The sequence below is a fragment of the Podarcis tiliguerta genome (genome assembly GCF_965153285.1).
Source record: "Podarcis tiliguerta genome assembly, chromosome: 3".
Classification (NCBI taxonomy): Eukaryota; Metazoa; Chordata; class Lepidosauria; order Squamata; family Lacertidae; genus Podarcis; species Podarcis tiliguerta.
In genome coordinates this window covers 46,929,782-46,954,823 of record NC_139536.1, presented here as the reverse complement: position 1 = coordinate 46,954,823, position 25,042 = coordinate 46,929,782, and the positions used below count along the sequence as shown (strand labels likewise).

The 25,042-nt window shown below is 40.4% G+C and overlaps 1 protein-coding gene across 1 annotated transcript in view; it reads right to left on the bottom strand.

The window, feature by feature from the left end:
• The window catches only part of GALNT2 (polypeptide N-acetylgalactosaminyltransferase 2), a 67,062-nt gene that overhangs the window by 18,411 nt on the left and 23,609 nt on the right, over positions 1-25,042 (bottom strand). Inside the window, exons 2-8 of the mRNA XM_083433635.1 lie at positions 18,871-18,964; positions 10,221-10,374; positions 8,259-8,357; positions 8,097-8,164; positions 6,824-6,889; positions 2,852-2,973; positions 844-931 (exon numbers count right to left, since the gene is read on the bottom strand). Of these exons, the coding sequence (XP_083289761.1) occupies positions 844-931; positions 2,852-2,973; positions 6,824-6,889; positions 8,097-8,164; positions 8,259-8,357; positions 10,221-10,374; positions 18,871-18,964 (691 nt within the window). The remainder of the gene's footprint in view (positions 1-843; positions 932-2,851; positions 2,974-6,823; positions 6,890-8,096; positions 8,165-8,258; positions 8,358-10,220; positions 10,375-18,870; positions 18,965-25,042) is intronic.

Below are 25,042 nucleotides of genomic sequence, written 5' to 3'. Positions count from 1 at the left end.
TACTTTAAGGCTAAATGGAAATTGTGTACCGAGATGATTTGTACAGCTAAAATGGACAACACCATAAAGAAGTCTCTCCCCCTTTCATAATGAAATTAAGTCAAAATCGCCTGCTCATAATAATTATCTGAAACTAGTAGACGTGAATGGTTTTGAGGAGAAGGCCTCAAGGATATGGGAAGGGAAGAGAAAGGGCTTTTCTGTTCCCTTTTCCCTTTCCCGAAATCCAAATCAGCCCTTGTAAAGGCTGATCAGGACTATAAAATAACTGTTTCAGATTTACAGAAGCCCTCTTAAGAGGCGTGGGGATATACTGAACATTCTGCTTGTTCTTCTTGTTATTTTATTTGTTGCTTTCTCCAAAAGATCTCCAAAGCTAATTACAGCAATAAACTTCACACAAATGTAGTTCATACAAATGCAACATTTAAAAACAACTAACAGAGAGAAAGTAATAGCAAAAGAACTAGGCATCGTATATTCTGTTTCCATGCATGCTACTCTGGTATATATGGAGTTAAACTTGAGGTAGAAAGAGACCACTTTATATCCCCTGAACACTTCTGTTTTCATGGCTTAAGTATAGACTTACATTTTTGGGAAGTCATTATAAAGATCTGCCATTTCTATCAGATTTTTCAATTCAGAAAGTAACATTTCTTTAAAAAAACCAAAAAAAACCTTAACAGGTATTCATTCAAAACTATGCCATAAAAGACCAGATTCAGCAAGAACACCCCAACTCTTTCTACAATTTCAGCTGTGTGTTGTGTGTTGAGATGCTTTGGTGTGTTCACATTTAGGGGTCTTGGGAAGATCCTATATTCCAGTGAAGGTACATACCTCCTTTTAAATCAGCCGATGCTCCCACATACTGGAAGTTGTCCATATTAATCACATCAATTATAGGAGACACAACTCGGGTCTTGTCCTAAAATAAATATTTGGAGGGGGGTGGAGTCAGTGTAAAATATTCAGAGACGGAAAGTCGTTAACACTTTTTGAAATGGATGGAAATTGTCACAAAATCCATACAAAGGCAATCTACTTTTCTGATTATCCCTCCCTTGAAATGTATTTGCTAGAAAATATTTCTCTATAATTAAGTTTTCCTTATGTCTTCAAGCCCCATTGTTCATTCTATACTTTATTTATGTGAAAAGTAGACCTGGATACTGAAGGCACTATTCACATGGCAAGCAACAGTAATTTGTGCAGGCCTGGTCCTGCACTAGTCTCAAAGCTGAACTCGATAGCACCTGCCATCAAAGATAGGACACCAAAATTTACTGGTATCCTATCTTTCCTATAAGAAGTGTTTAACCTCTAATGCATCTGTTGGAGGGAGGTTAGGCAGATGAGTTGATCAAGAACCCTCAAGTGAGCCTTGGATCTGAGCAGGGACTTGAATGTAATCCCCCCCCCCCCCATCCAAGGCCAATAATCAAGCTGGTAGGAGGATCATGAGGATCTGGGGAAGGGCAAGGGCAACACAGTGGGATGGCACCAAATAAAATGGGCCAGGAGACAAGGAAAGGAACAGTCCAACCTGTTTGGGTGTGTTCAGGAAAGCAGAGGGGAGCTAATTGTGGAACCCTGCAGCTATTTCTCAATAAAATGTGTGCCAGGGAGGTTAGAAGGCAACCAAGAGGAACCCCCAGGTAGCTGTGGGGCACAGGGAGCCCTGTGAGAAAGAGTGGGGGCTTATTCCTCTGTGTCTAGGCTGTGCATGATCGCCAAGCAGGCAAGAAAAAGCAAGGAAGTGCTAAAGATCCTGTGTACAACACACACAACTATTCACTTCTGCCTCTATCTTCTCCGCCCTCCATTTCTTGCTCTGACTCCTATGACCTGCCTCTTTCTTCTTCGCTCCATGGCCCCCTTCCCTCTGCTTCCATTGAGTCCTTGTCCCTTTTCCTTACTTGCCTCTCTAACCCATCTTTTTCTGTATTTTTCAGCTTGGTCTTCAGTCTTCCAGAATGGATTACATTCGAAAACCGAGGTACCACTGTATAACGTTTGCCAGTATCATTGCCAGTTATTAAGTAAACCATTTCCAAACTGTCTGTAACAATAGCTGATTATAATATAAAAATTTCCTGAATTCAAAGTAACACCAAACAGAAGTGACAAAACTTGCCTGCTGTTAAAACAATCAGCTTTACAATAATGCATAACACAAAGGAATTTGACTACATTTTCTTGGAAAGAACCTCCAAACCCTTGTTCACTGGTTGCTTTTCTGCAATTTTCCCAGTCTTATGGTATGCTTCTTGATATGGGTTAAGCGTGTATCCCAAGTGTAACTGTGCTATAGTAACATGGCGCTGTGATACGACCACTGTTTCCAAACACTTTCCTAATACCTAACAGAATTGAGGTCAAATCAATTGTTGGCTGGCATGTCAACTATTGCTAGGTTTAATTGTGTGTCCTACTAAACCAAGAACTACCCTCAGGAATTCTTTATTTTAAATCAATGATTATTTACAAACAATTCTGCTCTAATCATGTGAGGGGCAAAGTGTACAAATCTCCCTGCCTGAAATACTACTTTTTCAAATTTCGTTTCATTCATTTATTTGGTTCATTTACAGACCACCCTTCATCGAGTTAGGATCACAGGGCTGTTCACAATACAGTAGAAAACCACTATCCATGGATGAAATCAGGAGTTCACAACTCTTTGTATCAAATTGGCATGCTAGTTAGTACACTGGGAATTTTTTTGGAAGAGCGGTTTGAAATGAGATGCAGATTGAGAACAGCCACTACAAATGATTTTAAGCACCACAAAATTCAAACAAAACAGTGTTTATGAGTCAAGTGGTCTATGTTCCTCATAACAAACCTCAGCTACTCTCTCTAGAAGAGGCTCCAGCCAGTGCTCGTTGCATTCACAATGACTATCCAAGAACGTCAGGACTTTCGCCTGTGCTGCATCTGCCCCTCGGACACGAGAGCGCATCAAACCTGAAAATCAAAACCACATATTAGCCAATTTCTTTTCTTTCTTTTTTTGTTGCTCACTATTCCATCAGTTTAGTAATTCAGTTCAAAAAGAATCAGACTACTGACAAAAGGCAAAACAATTGAGTTTACTTATCATCCTGCTATACTTACACCTTCTACAACATCTAGCAGTGGCTGTTGTTGGGTGACAGGACAGTGAGCTAAACAGCCCATTAGACCAGATCCTAATAAACTTCTCTTGTGACTAATACAATCACACTCGGCTTTCCTATTATCACGTTACTGAGATTCACAACTGCCTGGTGTGAAACATGAATCTGGTGTGTTTGCGGATGGACTTGTGCCAGTATTCCAAACTGGGCCAACAACTTCCCGCATCCTAACCACCGTGCGTATCCAGAGGTTGCAGCGGAATGAGGGAAGTCTCCCCTCTTCACATCACGGTGCCTGAAAATTAGGAGTGTCGCTGTAGCAAGTTCCTAAGCACTAAGGACATTATGAAACATAATTTCCCCAGCATCCCTGGTACCCAGGATGTTGCTGCTGCAGCAGCAGCATTCTAAATTCCAAGCACCATGGAGGAAAGAGAGCATCTCCCTTCCTCCACGTCGTTATCATTGCTCCTGAAGTGGTACGCTGTAGTCGCCATAATAAGGGGACTGTGGGGGGAAGAATTTGGGGAATCAGAGAGTGCTGTACTTCCAGGGATGTAAACAGGAGCACAGCATAGCCCCAACTGAGCTCTGAATTAACATAATTATTAGTTTGCTTGGGAGAAACAGTTCTATCTGCTGAGTCCAGCTCTAAACTAACCTAAAGTGAAATGTTGCCCATCACTACTTTACTTGGAAGCACTTAACACAGGAGGAAGGGGAAAACTTGCAGCAAACACATAAGCCTTGATATCTTACAGTGTTTCCATTTTTACATTCATCCAAAGTGTGTGATAGATAGCCTTGCAAGCCTCACACAGAAGTTTGTGCATTGCAGTTTGAATTTTTAATTTGCTTATTTCTCTCTACACCGTATTGTGCTTTGTTCATCTAATAAGCTACCCATGTGTGCATCACTTCATATAAAGACTGAAAAGACTACAAACATCCATGATGTAGTAATTAGATGTAATCACACATTCTAGTGCAATCCTCATTACTTTCTAGCTCTAATTCTTATGTGTTAGGCAGTCCTTCTCTGCTATAAAACTGATAATAGGAAGAACATTTTAGAATAATTTACGCTGAGATATTCACAACCTTAACCCTCTTCACGCCTCTGGGAACAACACTACTAATGAGCTGTTAAAAATTGTATAGACCACACAGTTTAAACAAAACCAATGGGATGTTTTGTAAATCAACTCCAGTTTAAATTATTTTTTAATATATTTTGGTAGTATAAGGTCATGATAACTATACAAGGAAGGTATCTGGGATAAATAAGAAGTCACATTATTAACAGATAACCACCGGTACTCAAAATGATGCTCATGTTTCAGAAATAGAGAATATACGGGGGGGAATACTGCAGTAAGAAATAAAGGAAAACTTAGAAAAGGTAAATTATATAATTTAAAATTACTTGCACATTTCATGTTCAACAAATCTCTTCAAAAACACTCTCCTGGAGGTACTACCTCTTGAACTTTTCAACTCCCTCCCATCTTTTTGTTTCATTTGCCCAGTGGAAAACTTTTCTTCTGATCATATTCTCCAGATTTATTTTTTTTATACTGCTCTCTCAGAGATGTTTATTATGATCCAACAGCAATTCTGAAAGCTGACTATCTCCTTAACTTAGGAGCTATTATAATTTTTATGCGCGAACCCAACAACACAGTGCCTTAACCCACCTCTCACTACCCAGTGGTCTGAATAACTTGCCACTCTTTCTGCCTTTGAACATACAGCTTATAATAGTCAGTGTTGCATTTGGGCGTATACTGATCTATACATTTGTCAGGATCAATATTATAATTTTACTGTTAACCTCAGCTGACTATACTTCTCTCTTTCACTCCGTCATATTTGCAAATATCTGTTAATAAGATAGTAGTAATCAATCATCATATCCAGCTCTTAATGACAGGTTATTGATTTTATTACTCTGTTTCTCAATGGCTAAGGTTTTGTATATTTTTGGCTAGCTTACAATATATACTTTTTAATATCTTATAATGCAATTATTATGCATGTCTTTTCTTTTTTTTAAGAACCCTGTGCATTTTTTCAGCTCAGGAATCAATTGAGATGTGAATAATGAAATGCTATTTACGCCTCTACCTGATCTTGCCAAACATTTCATTAAAGCTACTTTGTGAGCAATCTATACATGTTATGAACTCCAAAAGAAAACAAAAGTTTTAAGTTCAGCACAAGAACATCATTTAAACTTCACAGAGTATAAGAGCACTAGAATATTGCCACTGAATGATGAATTTGTTCAAACTTTGTAACAGAAATTCCTGCAGATGCAACTGTGCCACTACTGACTATGAACTGGAAATACCTTCCATCTTTTAACTGCCTCCTCGGGTATATGTTGCACGGTTACAGGAATTTTGTAGATAATACAGCAGTTATCAAATGTAATCAATAAATTAATTTAATTTCTAGCTCACCCTTCCTCGCAAAGGAGTCTAGGGTAGAAAAGACTCCTTCTGGGCCTTCTCGGTAGTGGAGCCCTTCCTGTGGAACACCCTCCCTTCAGATGTCAAGGAAATAAACAACTATCTGACTTTTAGAAGACATCTGAAGGCAGCCCTGTTTAGGGATGTTTTTAATGATTGATGTTTTATAACTTTTTTATATTTTGTTGAGAGCCACTCAGGCTGGCTGGGGAAACCCAGTCAGATGCGGGGGGGGGGGGGGAGAGAGAATAAACAACAACATTATTATTATTATTATTATTATTATTAGAACAAAGCGTGGTCTAGCCATCCACAAAGAACAAATTAACATTGACTTTGAAAGTTTCCATTCTACTGGAATGCCGCTGATGGTTTTATTGCTGCTGGTATTACAAATTACATTTTTTTTAATTTTCTGACAATACATGTTACACCTACAAGGCAAGATTCAATAATCATCTCCTACCATTAGGGAAGAAAATACAAACATTAATTCATATACTTCTGAATGCTTAACTACTTGCAGTTTACAATCTTTTGCAGATATCTAGGAGGCCAGGATTCTAACTGCTTGTAACTTAGTCGGTAGTTTTTCATAAAGAGCACCGACAATGTGGTTCAACTGAACAGTCATTCTTTCTAACTACTGTATTTTTTGCTCTATAAGACTCACTTTTTCCTTCCTAAAAAGTAAGGGGAAATGTGTGTGCGTCTTATGGAGCGAATGCAGGCTGCGCAGCTATCCCAGAAGCCAGAATAGCAAGAGGGATTGCTGCTTTCACTGCGTAGCGATCCCTCTTGCTGTTCTGGCTTCTGAGATTCAGAATAATTTTTTTCTTGTTTTCCTCCTCCAAAAACTAGGTGCGTCTTGTCGTCTGGTGCGTCTTATAGAGCGAAAAATACAGTAACTTATGGCAGTAGAACAAAGCAATCAGACCAACGGCTTTCCACACTTGACTTCTAAAGCCTCTATATAGTTAGGAAGCGGTTGATTTAGGAAGGGCTCCAGGCCTCCAGTACTGTGAAATGAGAGCATTTATAAAGTGAGCCAGAAGACAGAATAATAAAAGACTATCAAATTAAATAGCTGCCTCTTCTGCTCTATTCAGTGCATTTCATTTCTCTACGTACCATGCCTGCAACAAGAGAATGTTTTTCCTAATAACAAAAGTAATTCTGCCTGGAATTCTTCACATTTTTCCCACTCAAAAAAAAAACGCTCACCTTCCCGGCGATCATTTCGAAGTATCCGCACTTTCTCAATTTTACCAAGGAGCGCACCATCCTCAGCTGTGGAAAAAGGCGTAACTGGTTAATCATTTGTTCATGTTGGCTCAAAAAACAGATGGGGAGAGTAACAGTCAAAGACCTACAACTACCCAGGTTTTGGAGCTAAGAAATACCTGATAACTTCTTTTCTGAGGCAAACCTGCTTTACAGGACATAACTATGAGCATGGGTAAAAAAATTCAGCTGAATACTACTTAAATTTGTTTTTAAACATTCTTCTTTTAAATAGTGTTTTTTAATGTTTTTATTGTTTGATTATCATCTTTTCAAGGTACGCTGCTGTGATATGTTGTGTGATTTGTTGTTGTTGTTTAGTCGTTCAGTCGTGTCCGACTCTTCGTGACCCCATGGACCAGAGCACGCCAGGCACTCCTGTCTTCCACTGCCACCCGCAGTTTGGTCAGATTCATGTTTGTAGCTTCGAGAACACTGTCTAACCATCTCGTCCTCTGTCGTCCCCTTCTCCTCGTGCCCTCCATCTTTCCCAACATCAGGGTCTTTTCCAGGGAGTCTTCTCTTCTCATGAGGTGGCCAAAGTACTGGAGCCTCAGCTTCACTATCTGTCCTTCCAGTGAGCACTCAGGGCTGATTTCCTTAAGAATGGATGCATTTGATGCATTTGTGTGATTTACAGGTATATAAATCCCTCTATAAATAAATAGATAGATGGAAACTCAGCTCAAGCAACTAGATAGATCAATTGCTTGTGATCACAAGTCAAATTGCTGTATTAGCAGCACTGAAGTGAGCTCCCCGGGTTGCAAGCCTAGGCAGTGTGTATGGAGGTCCTGGGCTGCTCAGACAACAAGACACACACACCCCGGCCTTGTTGATGCAGTCCAAAGGAAAGCAGAGCAATATGCTTGGCACCAGCTTGGCTGCAAGAGTTGCTGGATGGAGGTGTACAAGGTGCCATCCAACCGCCTTAGGGACACCACTCTGGATTTGTGCAGGGTGTTAGCTTTTTCTACAACCCCAGGGGTGCACCCCATTGTTTCTCAAGACGGATGGATGCCAACAACAAGCTATTTCATTCATGACCTCATAAAGAAAGTGTTAGCTTTGGTTGCTACAGACTAGGTAGGACCCTGACAAATACGGGCCAACCACAACCAGAGAGAAATCCACTAGAGGTTCAACAACTATTTCAATATGTTATTTTAATCTTGAGGTGACTTCAGGAGCAGAATCCTGTATGAGTACTCACCATCATTACTGTAGTCATCTACGAGTATGATTTCCTTGATAAGATGTGACGGGCTTTTCTTGAGAACACTAAAAAAAGAGAGGAATTTCAATTCATATTATCACCATATATCACCACATTAGAGCAGCCCCTTGCAGATGAAGAAATTATTCTCAGAAATACCTGACAACTGTTCGAAGCAAAGCCGATCGTGCCTCATTGTGAAAGGTGATTACCACACTGGTAGCTGGCAAGTCTATCCGCCACTGCTTCCGTTGACACCTTGACAGAAACACAAAGCATTTCAAGCATTAGACCTCTTATGTTTAGCGGCGCCATCTAAGCAGAGATGCTTACTGAAAGATTCACAGCAGGCATCCATATTATATCTTGTAGGAGAGGAGCAATGGCAGAAAAGTCTGATGAACAATTGCTGCTGTAAAAAATAAACTGCAATTCCGTATGCTAAAATAAGCTCAGGAACAGTGTTAAAGATTGTGATTTGAGAACTGGTGGGAGTTCTGGGGCTGTTCTGTATGGCTGTTCTGCATGACCCTCACGGTCCCTTCCAACTCTACAATTCTATGTTTCTATGTGTGTGGTATTCTGAATGTTGCTGACATTTGAGTACATGGCACGGAGTACCAATTGTCATATAGGCCTCTGTAGAAATGTTATCCTTATGTTGCAAGACTTGTGTTTTTGAAGCATTCCCTTGCATAGGTGCAAGGTCTACTTCTGTTCCTAGGCACAATGGAGAGGATACCAACTTTTATAACCACTCAAAACTCCCACATCATCTCTGCCCACTTATTATTATAATAATTTCTTATTTATATGCTGCCCATCCGACTGGGTTGCCCCAGCCACTCTGGTGCTTCTAGCAAACTTCAGTGAAACATCACACATAAAAAACTTCCCTATACAGGGCTGCCTTCAGATGTCTTCCAAAAGTCAGATAGCTGTTTATTTTCTTGACATCTGCTGGGAAGGCGTTCCACAGGGTGGGTACCATTACCAAGATCCACGCTGTACTAAGTTATCATTTCTGTGCGAGGTGGCATTTTGGCAAGGCAGACTTTTATTGGGTTGAAGACCTTCGAAAGAGGAAGCTCATCCTAAATGGCTCCGACAGTCCTCGACAGTGGATAAGTCAAGCTGCGAGTCATCTGCACAACGGTATCCCATTAAAACTAGTTGTCAAACTGAAAAAGTATAATAATCACAAAATGCTTGTAGCTTAAGAGCAGTGTGGTGCACCAGTTATGTTTAAATCAATTCCTACCAACGGCAGCAGAAAATTGTGTCTAAAGCAATTCATTTGATCAGCTTTAATAGTCCAAGTTGAATATAGGCCTTCTAAAGTGAACCAAATCCTCAAAATATTTAAAGGGTCCATATAAAATTAAGCTGCTTAAAAGTCTCACTGGCAGTATGACTGAAAAGCCTTGTTAATCCTTTGTTTATTCCACTCCAGAATTAATCGGGGCAGGTAACCTTCATGCATTTCTAGGCCTCTTTTAAACACATGACACAGGAAGGAAAAATATATATATAAATGTTTTTTCCCCATGCATAGCAGGGCAGGTACTTTTATCTTTAGTCTATTTTATATGTTCCAATAGACCCTCAAGTATTTTAAAGCTTCTGTTCAAATAGAGGCCAATTCTTACATTATATTATGTAAAGCTTGAATACTGAAATATCACATTTAGAACTAGAGAAGGCCACATTTCCACTGGCTTCATCCTTTGTAAATATCAGAAAGACTACAGTTTTAGAGGGGGGGCTAAAAGAAGCCACTAACTGGGAAATAAGGGGCTGACTTTGTTTTGCCAACTTGTAAGGGAGTTTACCTTGGATATGAAGCCACATGACAAATAGGCATAGCTTTGGAAGACAAACTGATGCCATGCAAAAAAATAAACAAGGTAGCAACACTGAACCTAGTTAATCAATGATCCCACCAAATGAGCCAAGCCTTAGTTCCTAATGAGGTAGAAAACATGTGTCTATATGATTTCAGATGGCATGTGGGCCTCCTATGAATGAAAGTCCCACTTTAAAAAGGTTAACGGGGTGAGGGTGGGGGGAGAGGCAAAGCTACTTAAAGGAAGCCAATATATGCAGCAAATTGGTACTTACTGATCATGTCTAGTATCTGGTACACTTCTGTCCATGCGCAGCTTATCACTTTCCACTTGATTAAACTTATTACGGGCATACGGGTCTTGGCCAGCTTTGACCATGGTGACTCCAACATAAGCTTCCTGGTCAAAATCTTGCCACCTAACTTTCCCTAAGAAAAGGAAAATCTGGTGTTAAAAGATTCAAACACAAAATGCAGGTTTTGTAAAGACAATATACAATTAACAGAGAAGCACAGTAAAATTTCTAAATAGTCAGAAAGGTGGGTGACATCTTTCCTTCAAACTCAACAGGTTCCCCCTCCCCTCCAGTCACAAACCGGCCACGTTTGGATTATTAAATTTTGGTTAAACGAGCCAAGATATGCAAACGTTTCAGGCACATATATGAAGCCACTTGCTTGCCCCTTTGTTCACTCACTCTTGCACAAGCAACCTCAAAAGCCCCAGTTAACCACAGCTTCCTATTTTATCCAAAGTAGGAAGTATGGTTAGTGGCTTCCAAAGAAGTCAGAATATGAAACATAATTTAAGTTGGCTTCCGTACACTGGCATGTTTGGATATAACAGAAAGTTGGGTTAACTGCAGCATTCCGGCTTGTTTCTTTATTCATTCACATGACAGGAAAAACAAAATGGCTGCATATGGGTGCCTGGAGCTCATGCAGATCCTGGCTTTGAGACTCCAAACATGGCTAAAGAGTCTTCCATGCCAGCCCTATCAACAGCATTTTCTTACAAGGTTCTGCAAGTACCATGCACTTTGTTGTAAAATAATAACAACAACTGTGCACCAGCTGCTCAGTTTTAAAACCTATTGCAGAACTTGTGAAAAACTTAAAAGCGGGGCAAAACTACATGTTGCATTAAATGCATTAAGGAAGTTAAAATGACAAAAAAAATTGAACTAACTTAGCTGGGGCTGGCCCTGCCATTAGGCACAGTGAGGGGGCTGCCTTAGACAGCTGATGCAGAGGAGTGTTGGAAGACAGGGGTGTATGTCTAGCTCTATACAGTGGAACCTGTACTTACGGACGTAATCAGTTCCAGAGGTCCGTCCGTAAGTCAATCCAGGTCGCTGGTAGAAGTGCCGCTGTGCGCAGGTGCAATTGGCAGTAGTGTGCTTTTGCGCATGTGTAGACAGCTGCATACGCTTCTGCGCGTGCGCAAATCACGGCAAACCCGGTATTTACTTCCAGGTTTGCAGCGGTCGCAAGTTGGATCGGATCCAAGTAGAGGCGGTCGTAAGTAGAGGTTCTACTGTACTCCCTTAAGCTAGCCTGCTGCCCTCAGCTGCAGTGAACACTGCTGTGTCCACAGTAAGATTCAGTGATCTGTCGAGTCTGCTTCTGTGCATGGAATGCACTTTTATGGAATGTACTTTTATATCTGTAAACCGCCTTGCGATCCTCAGATAAAGAGATGTATTGAAATAAATTTAAATAAAGAAACAGAATGGAAAGCGCCACCTTCTCATTCTCTCAGGCAGCAAGCATTTTGGTCTGGTTCTGAATTGCCGGGACGGTGACAGACCAAGAGGAAGAGGTTTAAGGGTTTGCTCCTGCCCGATGCAAGTCACATCCCCCAAGCTGCAGTGACAAACAACAGTTCAAGAGGGAGACTGTGAGCCTGGTGTGTGCATGTATGCATTCGTGTGGGTTACGTTTTCCCTAATACTGTGACCGTTCTAATCCCTCTCCTCTCTCAGCAGTGGCCATTCAGGCCTGAAAACCCAGTCGCTTTAAATGCAATTAAGCTTTTAACATAATGTGTATTTCGGACCTTAAAAGGGTTCTTTACCCCAGCGACTCTGCTTACTTCTCTTTCTTTGGTGATCACTCATAGCTGAGTAAGATTGTCTTCCATGAACACGGTCTTAACAGTGAGTCGTAAGTGACTGTGGAGGCCATTGACTTGTCCACAAACTACTGGAGATGAAGTAATATGATTTAATTCCAGCTAAGCCAGTTGACCCTGATGGGACTAAATCTGCTTCGATCCAACAACTCTAGCATTACAAGTTAATGAACTGAATGAGTAGGTGCAGCAAAGCATCATAAACCACTGATAAACCTACATAAGATCTCTCCCTCCCCGCCCCCCTCTCTCTCTCTGGAATGCATTATCATAAAAAATGCATACGCACAAATGATATGAAGCACAAGTAAGGGTAAACTGTCTCCATTTCAGTTTGGCTCAGATACACCTGGTCAGCAGATACACATGGACTACTGAATTTAACAGGATCTATTGGGGTTCAAGTCTATTTGGGTTCAAGTTATACGTAGCACTTAAAGATGCTTCAAATGCATAAGGTGCTAAAAGAGGATCCCTTTGAACTCTGAAAGGAAAGATTTCTAGATCTTGCATTAACTCCACTATTCTAACATTCCAGTAGAATAAGAAATGTCCTAAGGCTTAAGCCACTTTGCAACTATTCCTTATTTCAGCATTTGTACCCTGCTTTTCCTTCAAAAAAGAAAGCTCAAATAAGCAGCGCCTGGTTAAGGGCAAGATCTGCACCAGAGAGGCTGGCAGAACCTTCCTGTTCAGCCCAAAGTGAATTATGGCTATGATTGAATAACACTGAGTCTGTTGGTGCCCAGAGGCATAGCTGGCAAAGCAATGCATCAATCATGGTACAATGCAAAAAAAAAAAAGGGAGGGGTGTGGAGTGGGGAATGAAATCCAAGTTCCAGTATTACACCACAGTAGTTCTCTGTTAACAGTTAAGCAATCGAAACCGGTACTTGCATTCATACTTGGCATGCGCCTGATAAGATTACAGGAAGAATCCATCCTAAAATAGGTTGTATCATATGACAAGGCAAAAGAGGCTCAGCTTCTCCTTAAATACCAGTTTAAATAGAAGTTAGCATGGGGGACCTCAAACAACCAACAGGTCCAAAATTGGGGGAGTTGTGGCCTTCACTTTTTAATGGAGACATAAAAGATTAGTAACATTTCATTATTATATTAATAATATTTCTGAAAGATAAGAGTGCAAGAACGTAAGAGGAGCCCCGTTGGATCAGTCTAGTGGCCCATCTGTTCTCACAGTGGCCAACCAGAAGCCTGTGGAAATCACACAAGCGGGACCTGGGGGCACTGTTACTTGTAAAGCCTGTGTGCGCTCTGAAGTGCATCCATTGATTAATTCCATAATCAACAAAAATATTCCACAAAACATAGCATTAGCTTCATGCATAATTCAGTTTACAAGTTATAGCACGCATCATGACAGACCTGCTTTAAGAAAGCTCTGCTGCCAATGAAACATTTAAGAACTTAACTTTAAATATGTCATCCTTACAATTGTTAATAGCAACGAAGCTATTTATAACATGAACTAGGTAATGTGCCGTTTTATTACACAGTGAGACCAGTATTTGTTTTCTACTCATCCACTGCACTCTTTTTCAGAGGTTACAGCAATGCAGATAAACACGATAGCATAAATTTGAAATACTCTGCTTAACTGTGAGATTTCTTCAATATAAGCACACTGCAAAACACACAAACTCAATCTCAATAAATATGTTCGACTTCCAGAGCACATCTTCTGAGTGCAAAATGACATTTGCATTTCAACGTAAAATTTGATTTAGGGAGCATTTATCCTTTTGCCATCTCAGAGCAAATTACTTAGCAGCACCTCTATCAAGTAAGTTTTGTTTTAAATGTCTCTCTTTGACTTTTGGCCCAGGAATCTGGATCCTTCATGGAACCCAATGCTATTGTAACCCTAAAAACACTCTTTTATTTGATTCTGGAGGCCATTAGGGGTTGTTTTGTTAAGCTGAAAAACATTAGCAGGCAAGAAGTGGTCTGAAAAACAGATAGGCCATTTACTTGAAATACTTTTTAAATATACATACTTAACATCAACTTGCTTACCAATTTGTACATTTAAAGACATTTAGTTTATAGGCAACAGACTGCAATAAAATAAACTCTCTCATCAATGTTAACATAGCAACATGAACTATTGTTTCACCTTGGATTTGGAGTCCTTCCACAACTGCTATGGATGTGAACTCAGCAAGAATGAGAATGTAACTACAGTTCTAATACAAGAGGGAGCTACATTCAGTCACACTGCTTCAGGCACAAAGCATCTAGTTAACTGTGCCTAAGGAGACTCAAAGCCTTGATTCATCCCTGAATTCAGGTTGACAGATTCAAAAAGAATTTGGGTCAGTTTTTGCTGGTTGCTGTTTATGTCAGCAAGGTGACACTATAAACACTGGAGAGAAAAGGAAGCAGATTTGCTTATTTTGAAGAGTATACTGCTGGAGGGGCATGGTAAGAGATAATGAAGTCTTTCAGAAGTCTTTCTTGCATCCTTCCCCTGATGAGAGAGTATTTGATCCAGTGGAGACTTCCATAACTAGAGGGGGTACAATCTTTGCTGGTTCCCCAAATCAGCTCTTTGCCCCCAAAATTTGCTTTGGAGAGTCAGAAGACCAATAGGTTGCAATGTGGGAAGGGGTGCAGGAGAAAGGGGGTATCTGCAGAAGTCACATCTTCCCCCTTTCTACTCAACTCAAGCCTCTGCTAGGTCAACTAGTCTTGTATCAGCAGAAGAGCATTGCTGGATGCAAGTCTACCTTTACCTCATTTCTAATATCATGCTTTGCTCCCATCTAGTCCTTCCCAACACTTCAGAACATAGATCAGGCAGCCTGTCTCAGATTAGACATCATCAGAAAACAGATTCAGAAGTGACAGGCCACCAATAAGGTACTCAGTGCAAAGCAGTACTGATTACATTCTCTGGTAATAGGATAGGATGTAAATGGAGGAGCCAATACTGGGAAAGCAGCCAAAGAGGAAATATTAGTTATAAAGGGTGCTTAGATTTATTCAACCTTTGTTAGTCTCAACCTTAGTTTTATTAATATTTATCACAGCTAAAATTAAAAGATTAAAGCATATTAATTACTACTTTATTAAAAAGGTCAACTGCAAGCTTTTCATTACAAAGTGTGTGGTCATAAAATTTTGGTACAATTTTAAAATGATAGTAGAGTTTGCGGGCTGGGACACATTAATTCACAAAGCTGCATATAAATCTTTCTTTAAGTTGAGTGTCAAAAGGGAAGCTCAGGTTTTTATGTCCTGCATAAGCTGGCACTACTAAATTCAGTGAGCTATAATCTTCACACTTTATTAACAGCAGTGAGGTCATCAAGTTTTGCAGGATTCAGAAAATTCTGTTTAGAATTTCAAAACCCAGAACATCTGTTTACCTTGTAAAACTTAATGGCTTGCAAAAGCCCATATTCTTTTCCTACTGGTTTGTGATCTTAAAAGATGAAGCTAGCACACAGAATTATCAATAGACTAAAGCCATTCCGACTGGACATTCCAGTTCAGTCACAGAAGGGACAAAGGGGCACAATAATGCTTATTGCTTCAATGCCCGGGGTCAGATTTATATGCCAAAGTGAACATAGAAAGAGAGATGAAGGACGCTCCAAGAGGCTATGATCTTTATCACCAGGTTAGTAGTAGGCATGTGTGTTTTCTATCAAAGGCTCTGCCAGAGAGATTATTTGCAGCTAACAGAAGTGCTGTCCAAGTTTCATTCTAACAACTTGGTAGCCTGCAGTAGGATCTGGTGGACATGCAGTTATCGTTCTTATGCATGCCCATTCAACAGGGTTACTAGTCAGATAACACAGGTGTCACTCTAAACCCTTGGTAGAAGAGTAATGGGTTGGATGAAGTGATAATGAACAAAGCTCTGCTCAGGATATGGGCCTTTCCTGCCTTCATCTCATTGCAATCCATGTAAAAGTAAAGGTAAAGGGATCCCTGACCATTAGGTCCTGTCGTGACTGACTCTGGGGTTGCTGCGCTCATCTTGCTTTATTGGCCAAGGGAGCCAGCGTACAGCTTTCAGGTCATGTGGCCAGCATGACGAAGCTGCTTCTGGCGAACCAGAGCAGCACACGGAAACGCTGTTTACCTTCCCGCCGGGAAGCACTTTGACGTGCTTTCGAACTGCTAGGTTGGCAAGAGCAGGGACCGAACGACGGGAGCTCACCCCGTCTCAGGGATTCGAACCACCGACCTTCTGATCGGCAAGTCCTAGGCTCTGTGGTTTAACCCACAGTGCCACCCGCGTCCCTGCAGTCTGTGTACTCTCTGACAAAGCCATTGCTAAGAGTCACAAAATGTGGGGCTATGGCAAAAAGGGGTAATTGGGAAAGCTATACAAGATGAAAATGCCTTCCGCTTGCCTAGGAAGCAGTCTAGAGCCAAACCTATATGTTTAAGTGGATTAATAAGCTAGAAACAGTGAAGCAATTAATATAAAACCGCCAGGAAATAATGTGTTAAGCAGACAGCACTTTGTACTTTAGTGTGCACTTACAAGGAAAAAACAATATTATCAAAATATGGCCTGCTTATCTAGAATAAAAATTAAGCTGGGCTACAATTTCTCAGAAGAGGAACATCCAGATACATTTTCTAAGAATTTCTCTTTTGGGGGTCCTCCTAAACCATAAGTGAAATATCATCCCCCCCACCCTTTTTTTTGCTGCCCCTGAATAACATGGAGAATTTCAGGCACAACTATGGGTTTAGTTTTAATATTAATTCTAATTTATTAAAAAAATGGAGCAATAAGCTTGGCTTCTATTCCTTCTGGTCTTCCTTTTTCAATCCATAGCTCAAACTGCTGGTGAAGGAAACAATACAGTCCCCCACCCCTCTCTCTCTCTCACACACACAGTCAAAATAAAGAACCGAACCTTGAATCTGATATGCCATACTATTGTGCACTATTATTGTTTTAGTGTATACACGTTTCACTTTTTGTGCTTTAGTACCCCTAAAGCTGTGCACTGACACAGTTTCTCACAGCTATTCCAGAACAGCCCAGAAGCCAAATATATGACTAGTGACACATTTCATTTTTCGGAAATTGCTCTTGGCAATGATGAGAATCATAGCCTAGTCAACCACAATGTCCAGAAGCTTCCTAGCATTTGCTTATGCTGAAGATTCAGTTACAAGTTGCTCATTCTCTAAAACATGGTATAAAAACACAGTCATCATGTTTTAAGTGCAACCCTTTAGCAAACACTGCCACTTGGGGCCTCTCCCCACAATTGCGATGCCTGGGGATTTTACATACTAATGATACTGAGATTTTCAGGGGCAAAGCTTTCAGTGGGGGGGAAAAACCAGTTGTAACAATTATCACATACAGTCGTACCTTGGTTTTTTAACAGCTTAGTTCTCAAACATTTTGGCTCCCAAACGCCGCACACTCGGAAGGGATTGTTTAGGTTTGTGAACTATTTTTGGAAACTGAACATCCAATGGGGCTTCCAATTGGCTGCAGGAGCTTCCTGCAGCCAATCAAAAGCCACGCTTTGGTTTGGAAGTTAAACGGACTTCCAGAACGGATTCCATTCGACTTCCAAGGTACGACTGTATATCATTTGTATATCTCTGGGTTGGTTGCCTATAAAGACAGCTTGTTTGGGAAGGTGACAAGGAAGCACAGTGTATTAGTGATTCTTTATCAGGGAAGGGCCTACGGAGTTACACAATATCCTCTGCACACCATGCAGCAGGGCATCATTGGTGGGCCAACCAGAAAGGGAATAATTTTCCTTTGGGGTTGCCACTTCTCTTGAGCTTTAATTTGTTGATCTGCTCCTTTCTTTTTAAAAACCTATGCTCTTATATATTATTATATTTATAAAATTTGTATACCACCCCTATACCTGTAGGTCTCAGGGCAGTTCACTGTGGAATGGTATAGGATCCTTATTATCTGCCTTTTGGGATAATAAAGAGGGAGAATGGAAGCTTTTCCGCACTCCAGAGTGAGAACCGACTGTTGCGGATCTGGCCGTGCTGGCTGGGAAACAGGCGAGGAGTGGGATGTTATATTTCTTATAGGATTTTCTCTCTCTCCAGGATCTAGTTATAAGAAGAAGTTGGTGAATATTTTGTCTGGGGTTACCTACGCTTCTCAATCTGGTTTCTGCTTGAGGGCGAAATCGTCTTGGGGATACCTGCTCCCCATGTTGAGAAGTGGGAGAGAAGTGCATGCACCTGGGTGAAAGATGGGGGAGACTTGTTTCATGACTTGGGGGGGGGGGGTTTGATGCAGGGTTGCTTGGTTCATATTTTTGCAATTTATACTGTTCTGATTAATTTAAAGTATCTTTATTGTTTTGATTCATTTATTGTTCTAGAGCTGGGATAGCTCAGTAGAGCATGAGACTCTTAATCTCACTCTGTCTTTACAATATATCTTTTCTGTGTATTTATATATTAAGAAGTGATGTCTTTATTTGTTAATGTTTTATTGTTGCTGTGCTTAGTTGCTGCAAAAGCAGCAAACACTAAATCAAAACGTAAAAAACAAAGTCAAATCCTGTACATGCCTGCTGTAGAGTTCATGATGCTGACTCCCAAGTAAATGGATACAGGATTGCAGTCTTACTGGTTCTAACATTTTATTGTTCGGTTGTATTTATGACGACTTATCAAAACCTTAAAACACACCTCTCCCCTTCATACATATACCAAGCATATTTCCTACTCCTGCTATTAGAAGCTAATTTTCATAACTGATCCATACTTTACTCTAAAATTAAGAAATACTGTTCAAATACCTGGAGGTAGGGTCTCGATGTTTTGCAATTTTTCGTTCCCATTATTACTGCGTTGTTCTTTGTTGTTTAATGCATTAACGTTATTTGGGTCATCCTGAGAAGACAAAAAACAGATTTGTCATTAAATTCACACTTGACAAAGTTTGTCAAGGAGAGAAATAACTACTTTACTTCCTTGAATCAATAAAATTTTAATTCAAAGTAAAGTGACAGCCTCAATTAGCAAGAGGGATTATTGAGCAATGGAGCATATATTCAGTCATTTCAGACATCCACTATATGTGAAACAAGAGAATAGTACAAGATCTATTGCCAAGGCTACCGCAAAAAATCCTTACGACGACAACAAAAACCATTTACTAGAAAACTATGTACCTTTACAGCTAACACACAGTGGCTGGCCAAAAATTATTAAATATCCAATATTCAGGAACGTGCATGACGTGCAATGTGTTAAAATATATGCCGGGTAATCAGACCACTTTATCAGAACCAAACACCACAACTGGGAACGGTCACATATCTACAGCAAGTTATTTTTCCCACCTGTCTAGATTTTACTAAGCTCTGTTGTGATATTCTACTCCACGTGGGAGTTATTCGACCATGCATTAACTTTCCAAACATCTGTTTCTAATTCTGTATACTATGAAAACGAGAAAGTACCCTGTGAGTCACTCCTCCCTCCAAGCAATGATGAAATAAATGAAATAAACAGCTTCAAATTCTGAGAAATTTTAAGATGCAGGGCTTGTAACATGAGCTTGTTTTCTGTGCCATAGTTGTTTGATTTGCCATAGAAGGGATTAGACAATAAGCCTGAGACTAGTTTACAATTTTATGTTAACAGCTGAATTCATTTCTGCATTCTCACAGAACCAAGCACGAGGTCCTCACCAACAGAAATTACTTGGCAGTCGCAGTAATCTATAAATTTCCCCCTTCTAATCACAGGTATATACCGGGGGGGGGGGGCAGCCGGGTGCACTTGCCCAGGCCTTGGAGGGCTAAGCTGGCCCTCCCCTCATCCCCCTATGTGCACTGCTCTACAATAAAGACAATATATGATGCTAACTTTTGTAAATCTTGTGTTTTGAAAACCAGTTCTACCCCAGTGTATTTTCAATGAGTTAACAGCAACTGGAAGAACTACCAACAAAAACCAAAAATATGCCTATTTTATGAACTTGCTGGTCCTTATTCTACATCGTGCATGTGAACTTTTCTTCAGAGTCATGCTTTCGTGTTTTGGCCTATTGATTTCCCAATAATCGAGTTTAACTCTGGTGGCCGTTAAGACATTAAAGTTTGTGAAATATGAGGTTCTATGTAAACAAAAGCAGAGAGATAGAGAGAGAGAGAGAGAGAGAGAGAGAGAGAGAGAGGGAGGAAGAAACAGGAATATACTTATCGTCATTCTGATGGCTCTGTATTGGGGTGTTAGTTTATATCATTTTAGGAATTACTGCATTTGGTACACACCTTTAAATTGTTGCATAAAAAGGCAACCTGTTTGAAACAGAAGGACCACAAGTTTACTCTAATTAAAAATGTTAGTAGTTTCTTTTAAAAGTTAGATTGTATTACATTTGCAACACAGCAAGCTGTAGGTCCAAGTCAGACTATAAATTCAGCATTCTGCGATGAATGACAGCAACTCTCCAGGGTTTCAGACAGGAATCTTTCCAAGCACAACCTGGCGATGGCAGAAATTGAACCAGCAATGTTCTGTGTGCAAATCATGTGTTTCACCACTGAGCTATAGCCCTTCTTCAATTGGGGGTGAAGGTAGTGAGAGAAATAGAACCATTTTTTCACTATAATCCTAGCCCTGAACATCTGCATTCCTGGAAGTAGGGAGAAAATGATGGGATATAATATTGGTTGAGATGGCAGATAACTGCATAACAAAACAGGCTCTGTTTATGGTGCTATAATCCATAATTAAACGTAATTCTTACTGAACTCAATGGAACTTGGGAATACAATTGTGACAGGTTAATGTCAACATAGCTTATTTGCTAAATTTAGTTAATTTACACTCCACTTTTAGGCAGAAACAACCTCCCACAAGGCAACTTACAGCACTATAAATTTCAAGGAATATTGCTCAGATGGAGTTAATACAGCCCCTGCTTTGATTTGCTCGTGCTGTATTTTCCCCTGTTGTGTTTCCCATGAAACATCTGAATGGAGAAAAAAGCTAAGCAGAGAACTACACAATCACCTCTACTAGCTGGATATATCTTCACAGAAGTTAGAGCCAGGGACACCAAGTGGAAAAATCAGAATTTCCAATGGTAATAAAGAAAAGGGCACCCCCACCCTCACGGGGGTTTTGCCCTTTGAGATATATGACAGTTACTGCCCAAAAATCATGCACAACTGTAATTTAAAAGGAGACGATGGCAGCAGCCATTTCTCACGAACAGGCTTTAGTAAACTAAGCACAGAAGCCAATTTCTACAGACTCACGCCTGAAGCAAATATATAAAGGAAGTTATAAGTATTTAGATTAACTGACAAAGACAGCATGACGCACAAGCTTCACAGATGAGAATAATCCCCGTCCTGCAATGTTTTATAGCAATACATTTACGTCAGCCCATGTAAAAAATGGCAGATAAAGCTAGGCAAACACTATTAGACAACTATTCAAATGTTCAGCATTGGGGGACTCAACTAATGATGCAGGAAGGTTTCTTCCGCTATGTATCGACTAAGCACTTTTTGTTTCAAGACACAATACAGTTTGGTATGTTGTCTGTTGCAACACAGTGGATTTAAAAGCAGCAAATCTATCATTTTCATGGTACCTTAGCTTTTTATTCCTATTTCTTATATTCACTACAGTACAAAAAGATGAAGGTAACACGACCTGTAGCATTCTACATAGACAACCAAGGTACAAAATTTATTTGACCGTGTTTCTAAAATATGTCTAGATATCCTGACCAGATTGGGCTGAAGCAGACTTCAGGCCAGACTGACTTGTTCTGAATTGATTTGTGCAGATCTGTAGCTCAAAACAGGCTCTCAGAAAGCCTGCACTGTGTTTCTGAAATGTTGCAATTATTAATTACAACACCATATAAGGAGAATGCCAGGGTAAGTAGAGGGCAGGAAGGAGTCGGGAAGGCTAGTCACCCCAGCCAGCACTCTCCAATCACAGTGCTTGGGAGCTTCTGTTGATGTTGGGGCTAGTTAGGTAATTCCTGCCTGTGGTCCACAAATGGGCAACCTGTAGCATAGGGGTGCATTTATGCAGCCCCTCGTACTTCCTAAAATTGCCTATCAGAGTTCCTTCCATTTGTTTTCTCCTTGTTTTCATGGATTTTAAAAGTCTAAGTGCTTGCTCACCTGGGCTCCTAAAATATGGTGTTATTTTAATCTAAACTTAGGATAGTCAAACCTAGGAAGAGGAAACAGCTTTTTATCATATATTTTATTATATAAAAATTCAGAGTAGTAATTGAATGCCGTGGGGTGAGGGGACAAAAATCAAAACAGAAAAAGTATCCTTTGGGACAGTAAATCTTCCCAGCTTGTAAGAGCACTAATCTTATAAAACTAACTCATCAAAATAAAGAGAAAAGATGTTTCAGATATATTCCAAACAGCCAACACACTGTAAGAATCTCAAGCAGGGATATAATTTGGAAAACATGGGAACATTTAAAAACCCTGTCAATGACTGCAAAATACATCTTCACTTAATTATGGTCATTGTTGACCCACCATTATGTTTAGGTAGTTTAATGCAGCGAAGTTTTCAACTGAAGGTTAAAAAATTCACACTCTAATTGTTTGTATCTAAAATGAGAGTCAGTCCATATCTGTGCAATTATACACAGACAGCTGGATGAATGCTAGGTTTGCTGAGATGAATTTCTCCAGACTGTGTGGAATGTCAATTATACCTTAAGACTGGCTTCTATAAAATAATATATTCCAAGCCATTGCCATTATTCTGAATAATGCCTAGTACTTTGGTTTTACAAAAAAGATTCCCAAAGGATTATTAAAATGGACACTGCATAAATTTGGAGGCATTGGGCAGAATGACATTTGCACAGGGAAAATAGTTTGTGTGTGGATGGTTTAATAAAATCCAAGAACACAATTTAAGATCTAGTGAATGGATTTATACAATTTAGAATGCTGAATACAAAACACATTTCAGTCACTAGCATGTTCTCCATCCCAAGATGTAGTAAAAGGCAGGGAAAGGTAAGGTTGGGTTGCGGCTTTTAGGAGGAGTGTCCCTCTGTGTATTTTAGGAAACTCCAAAATTAACTCTGCCCAGAAAGCACATATCTAAGAGATATCTAAGTTAATTTAAGAAAGAAAACACATACCAATAACTATGAACTAATCCAAGTAAGTTAATCAAAGAACCAGGTGTGAAATACAAAGAGCTTTTCTATTCTAGTAAAGTTCCATAAAATACGAGAGATACAATGCTCAAAAATGAAGAACAGAATTGCCTTTGCTACAAAAATAGTGGGTCAATTTCATAGTTCCCATGAATGGGGCTCTATTTACAATTTACAATTGCCCCAGCTTCATTGTCCCTATCCCCCCAAATCTGCTCTGAAGGGTTGGAGCAGGGGTCGGCAGCGTGTGGACCATGAGCCAGATGCGGCCCACGAAGACCGTTTTACCAGCCCACGAGCCACCCCCGAACCAAGCCGCTTGCTTGGCGAGTTCCCCACGCACTGTGCTAAACCAGCGCAGCGCAGCACACGGACTCGCCGAGCAGCGCCGGATATTGCATCTACGCACGCGCAGATATTGGAAACTGCGTCTGCGCATGTCCAGACGCCAAAAATCGCTTCTGCACAGGCGTGATTTCCAGCATCTGGGCATGTGGAGAAGCGATGTCCGGTGCCGTTGACATGCTCAGACACGATTTCTGGCATTGTGCTGCGCCAGTCTGGCCCACGGACAATCTCCGTGGGAGTGATCCAGCCCATGGCCGGTAAACCTTGGCGACCCCTGGGTTGGAGGTTCCATACTGGGAGGTGGCACAGAAGGGAAGGAGAAATAGTGACAATCACTACTCCTCTCCCTCTGAGATTAGCAGCCCCCATGAATCACTAGCACTTTTGCAAATAGAAGTGCAACTCTGGATCTAAAACACTGTTTATACCAGATTAACAGGCCATTTCTGGAAAATTCAAAATACATTGTGTAACAGACATGAGAACAGCCTGGGATGTGTTGGAAGAGAAGATGCTTGCAATTTCTTAAGAGAAGCAATTTAACAGCCAAGTTTTCTACATATCCTGAAATAGCCATCTGTGTGTTTTTATGTCCACTTTCCATTTGTAAATATATGCAATTTCTTTGCATTTCAGTGGTGCAATATTTAACACATTTGCTTCAAGAACAAAGTCATACTAATAGAGTTTTAACTATGGTAGGTTTAGAAGGCTGCAATGTCTATTTGTGTACCACGTTCCCCTTACAAGACCCTCAGACATTTAAATCAGATACAGATAACAATTTGCAGTTTAGCAGGCTAGGTGGGCCACTGAATAAAAGAAGGGTTTGCAGTACAACCTGTCAATGTAAGCAAAACTTCACACCGTGCTGTGTTTCACTGAAAAGCAAGATACAAGTAAGACAGAGTGTCTACATCTTGCTTTCTCAACCTGGTGCCCTCTTGAAGGTTTGGTCTGCAACCTCATCAGCCCCAGCCAGCAGAGGGGGAAATGAAATAGATTATCCTGAAAGGCAACATGGTTGGATGGAGCCTAACAGGAGCACTCCATGCTCATGCTACATTTTATTGCAGATTCCACTTGTAACATTTGTAAAAGCAAAAATCAGGTCAAACTTCAAGACTGGCTATGGGGAGTTCATTACATCATATTGCTGATAATTCAAGCTTGCTAGTACTGAACCCAAGTTGCAACCATTATTGCCAACCTGTGCAGCACTAATATGAGCAAAGCATTTCACAATCGATATTAACTGGGGAAAGTAACTACTAGCATTTTCTGAATGTCAATACAGAAGTACCAGAACAGAACAGTATCGCGACTGCAATCCAAAGGCATGCATAATGTGCATGCATAATGCTATGTGTGCATACTGGTGCCTTTCCACCTTCCCATCCAGTCCTCCACATGCCCCTGAAATGCAACTTCTGGGAGTTGGGAAACTC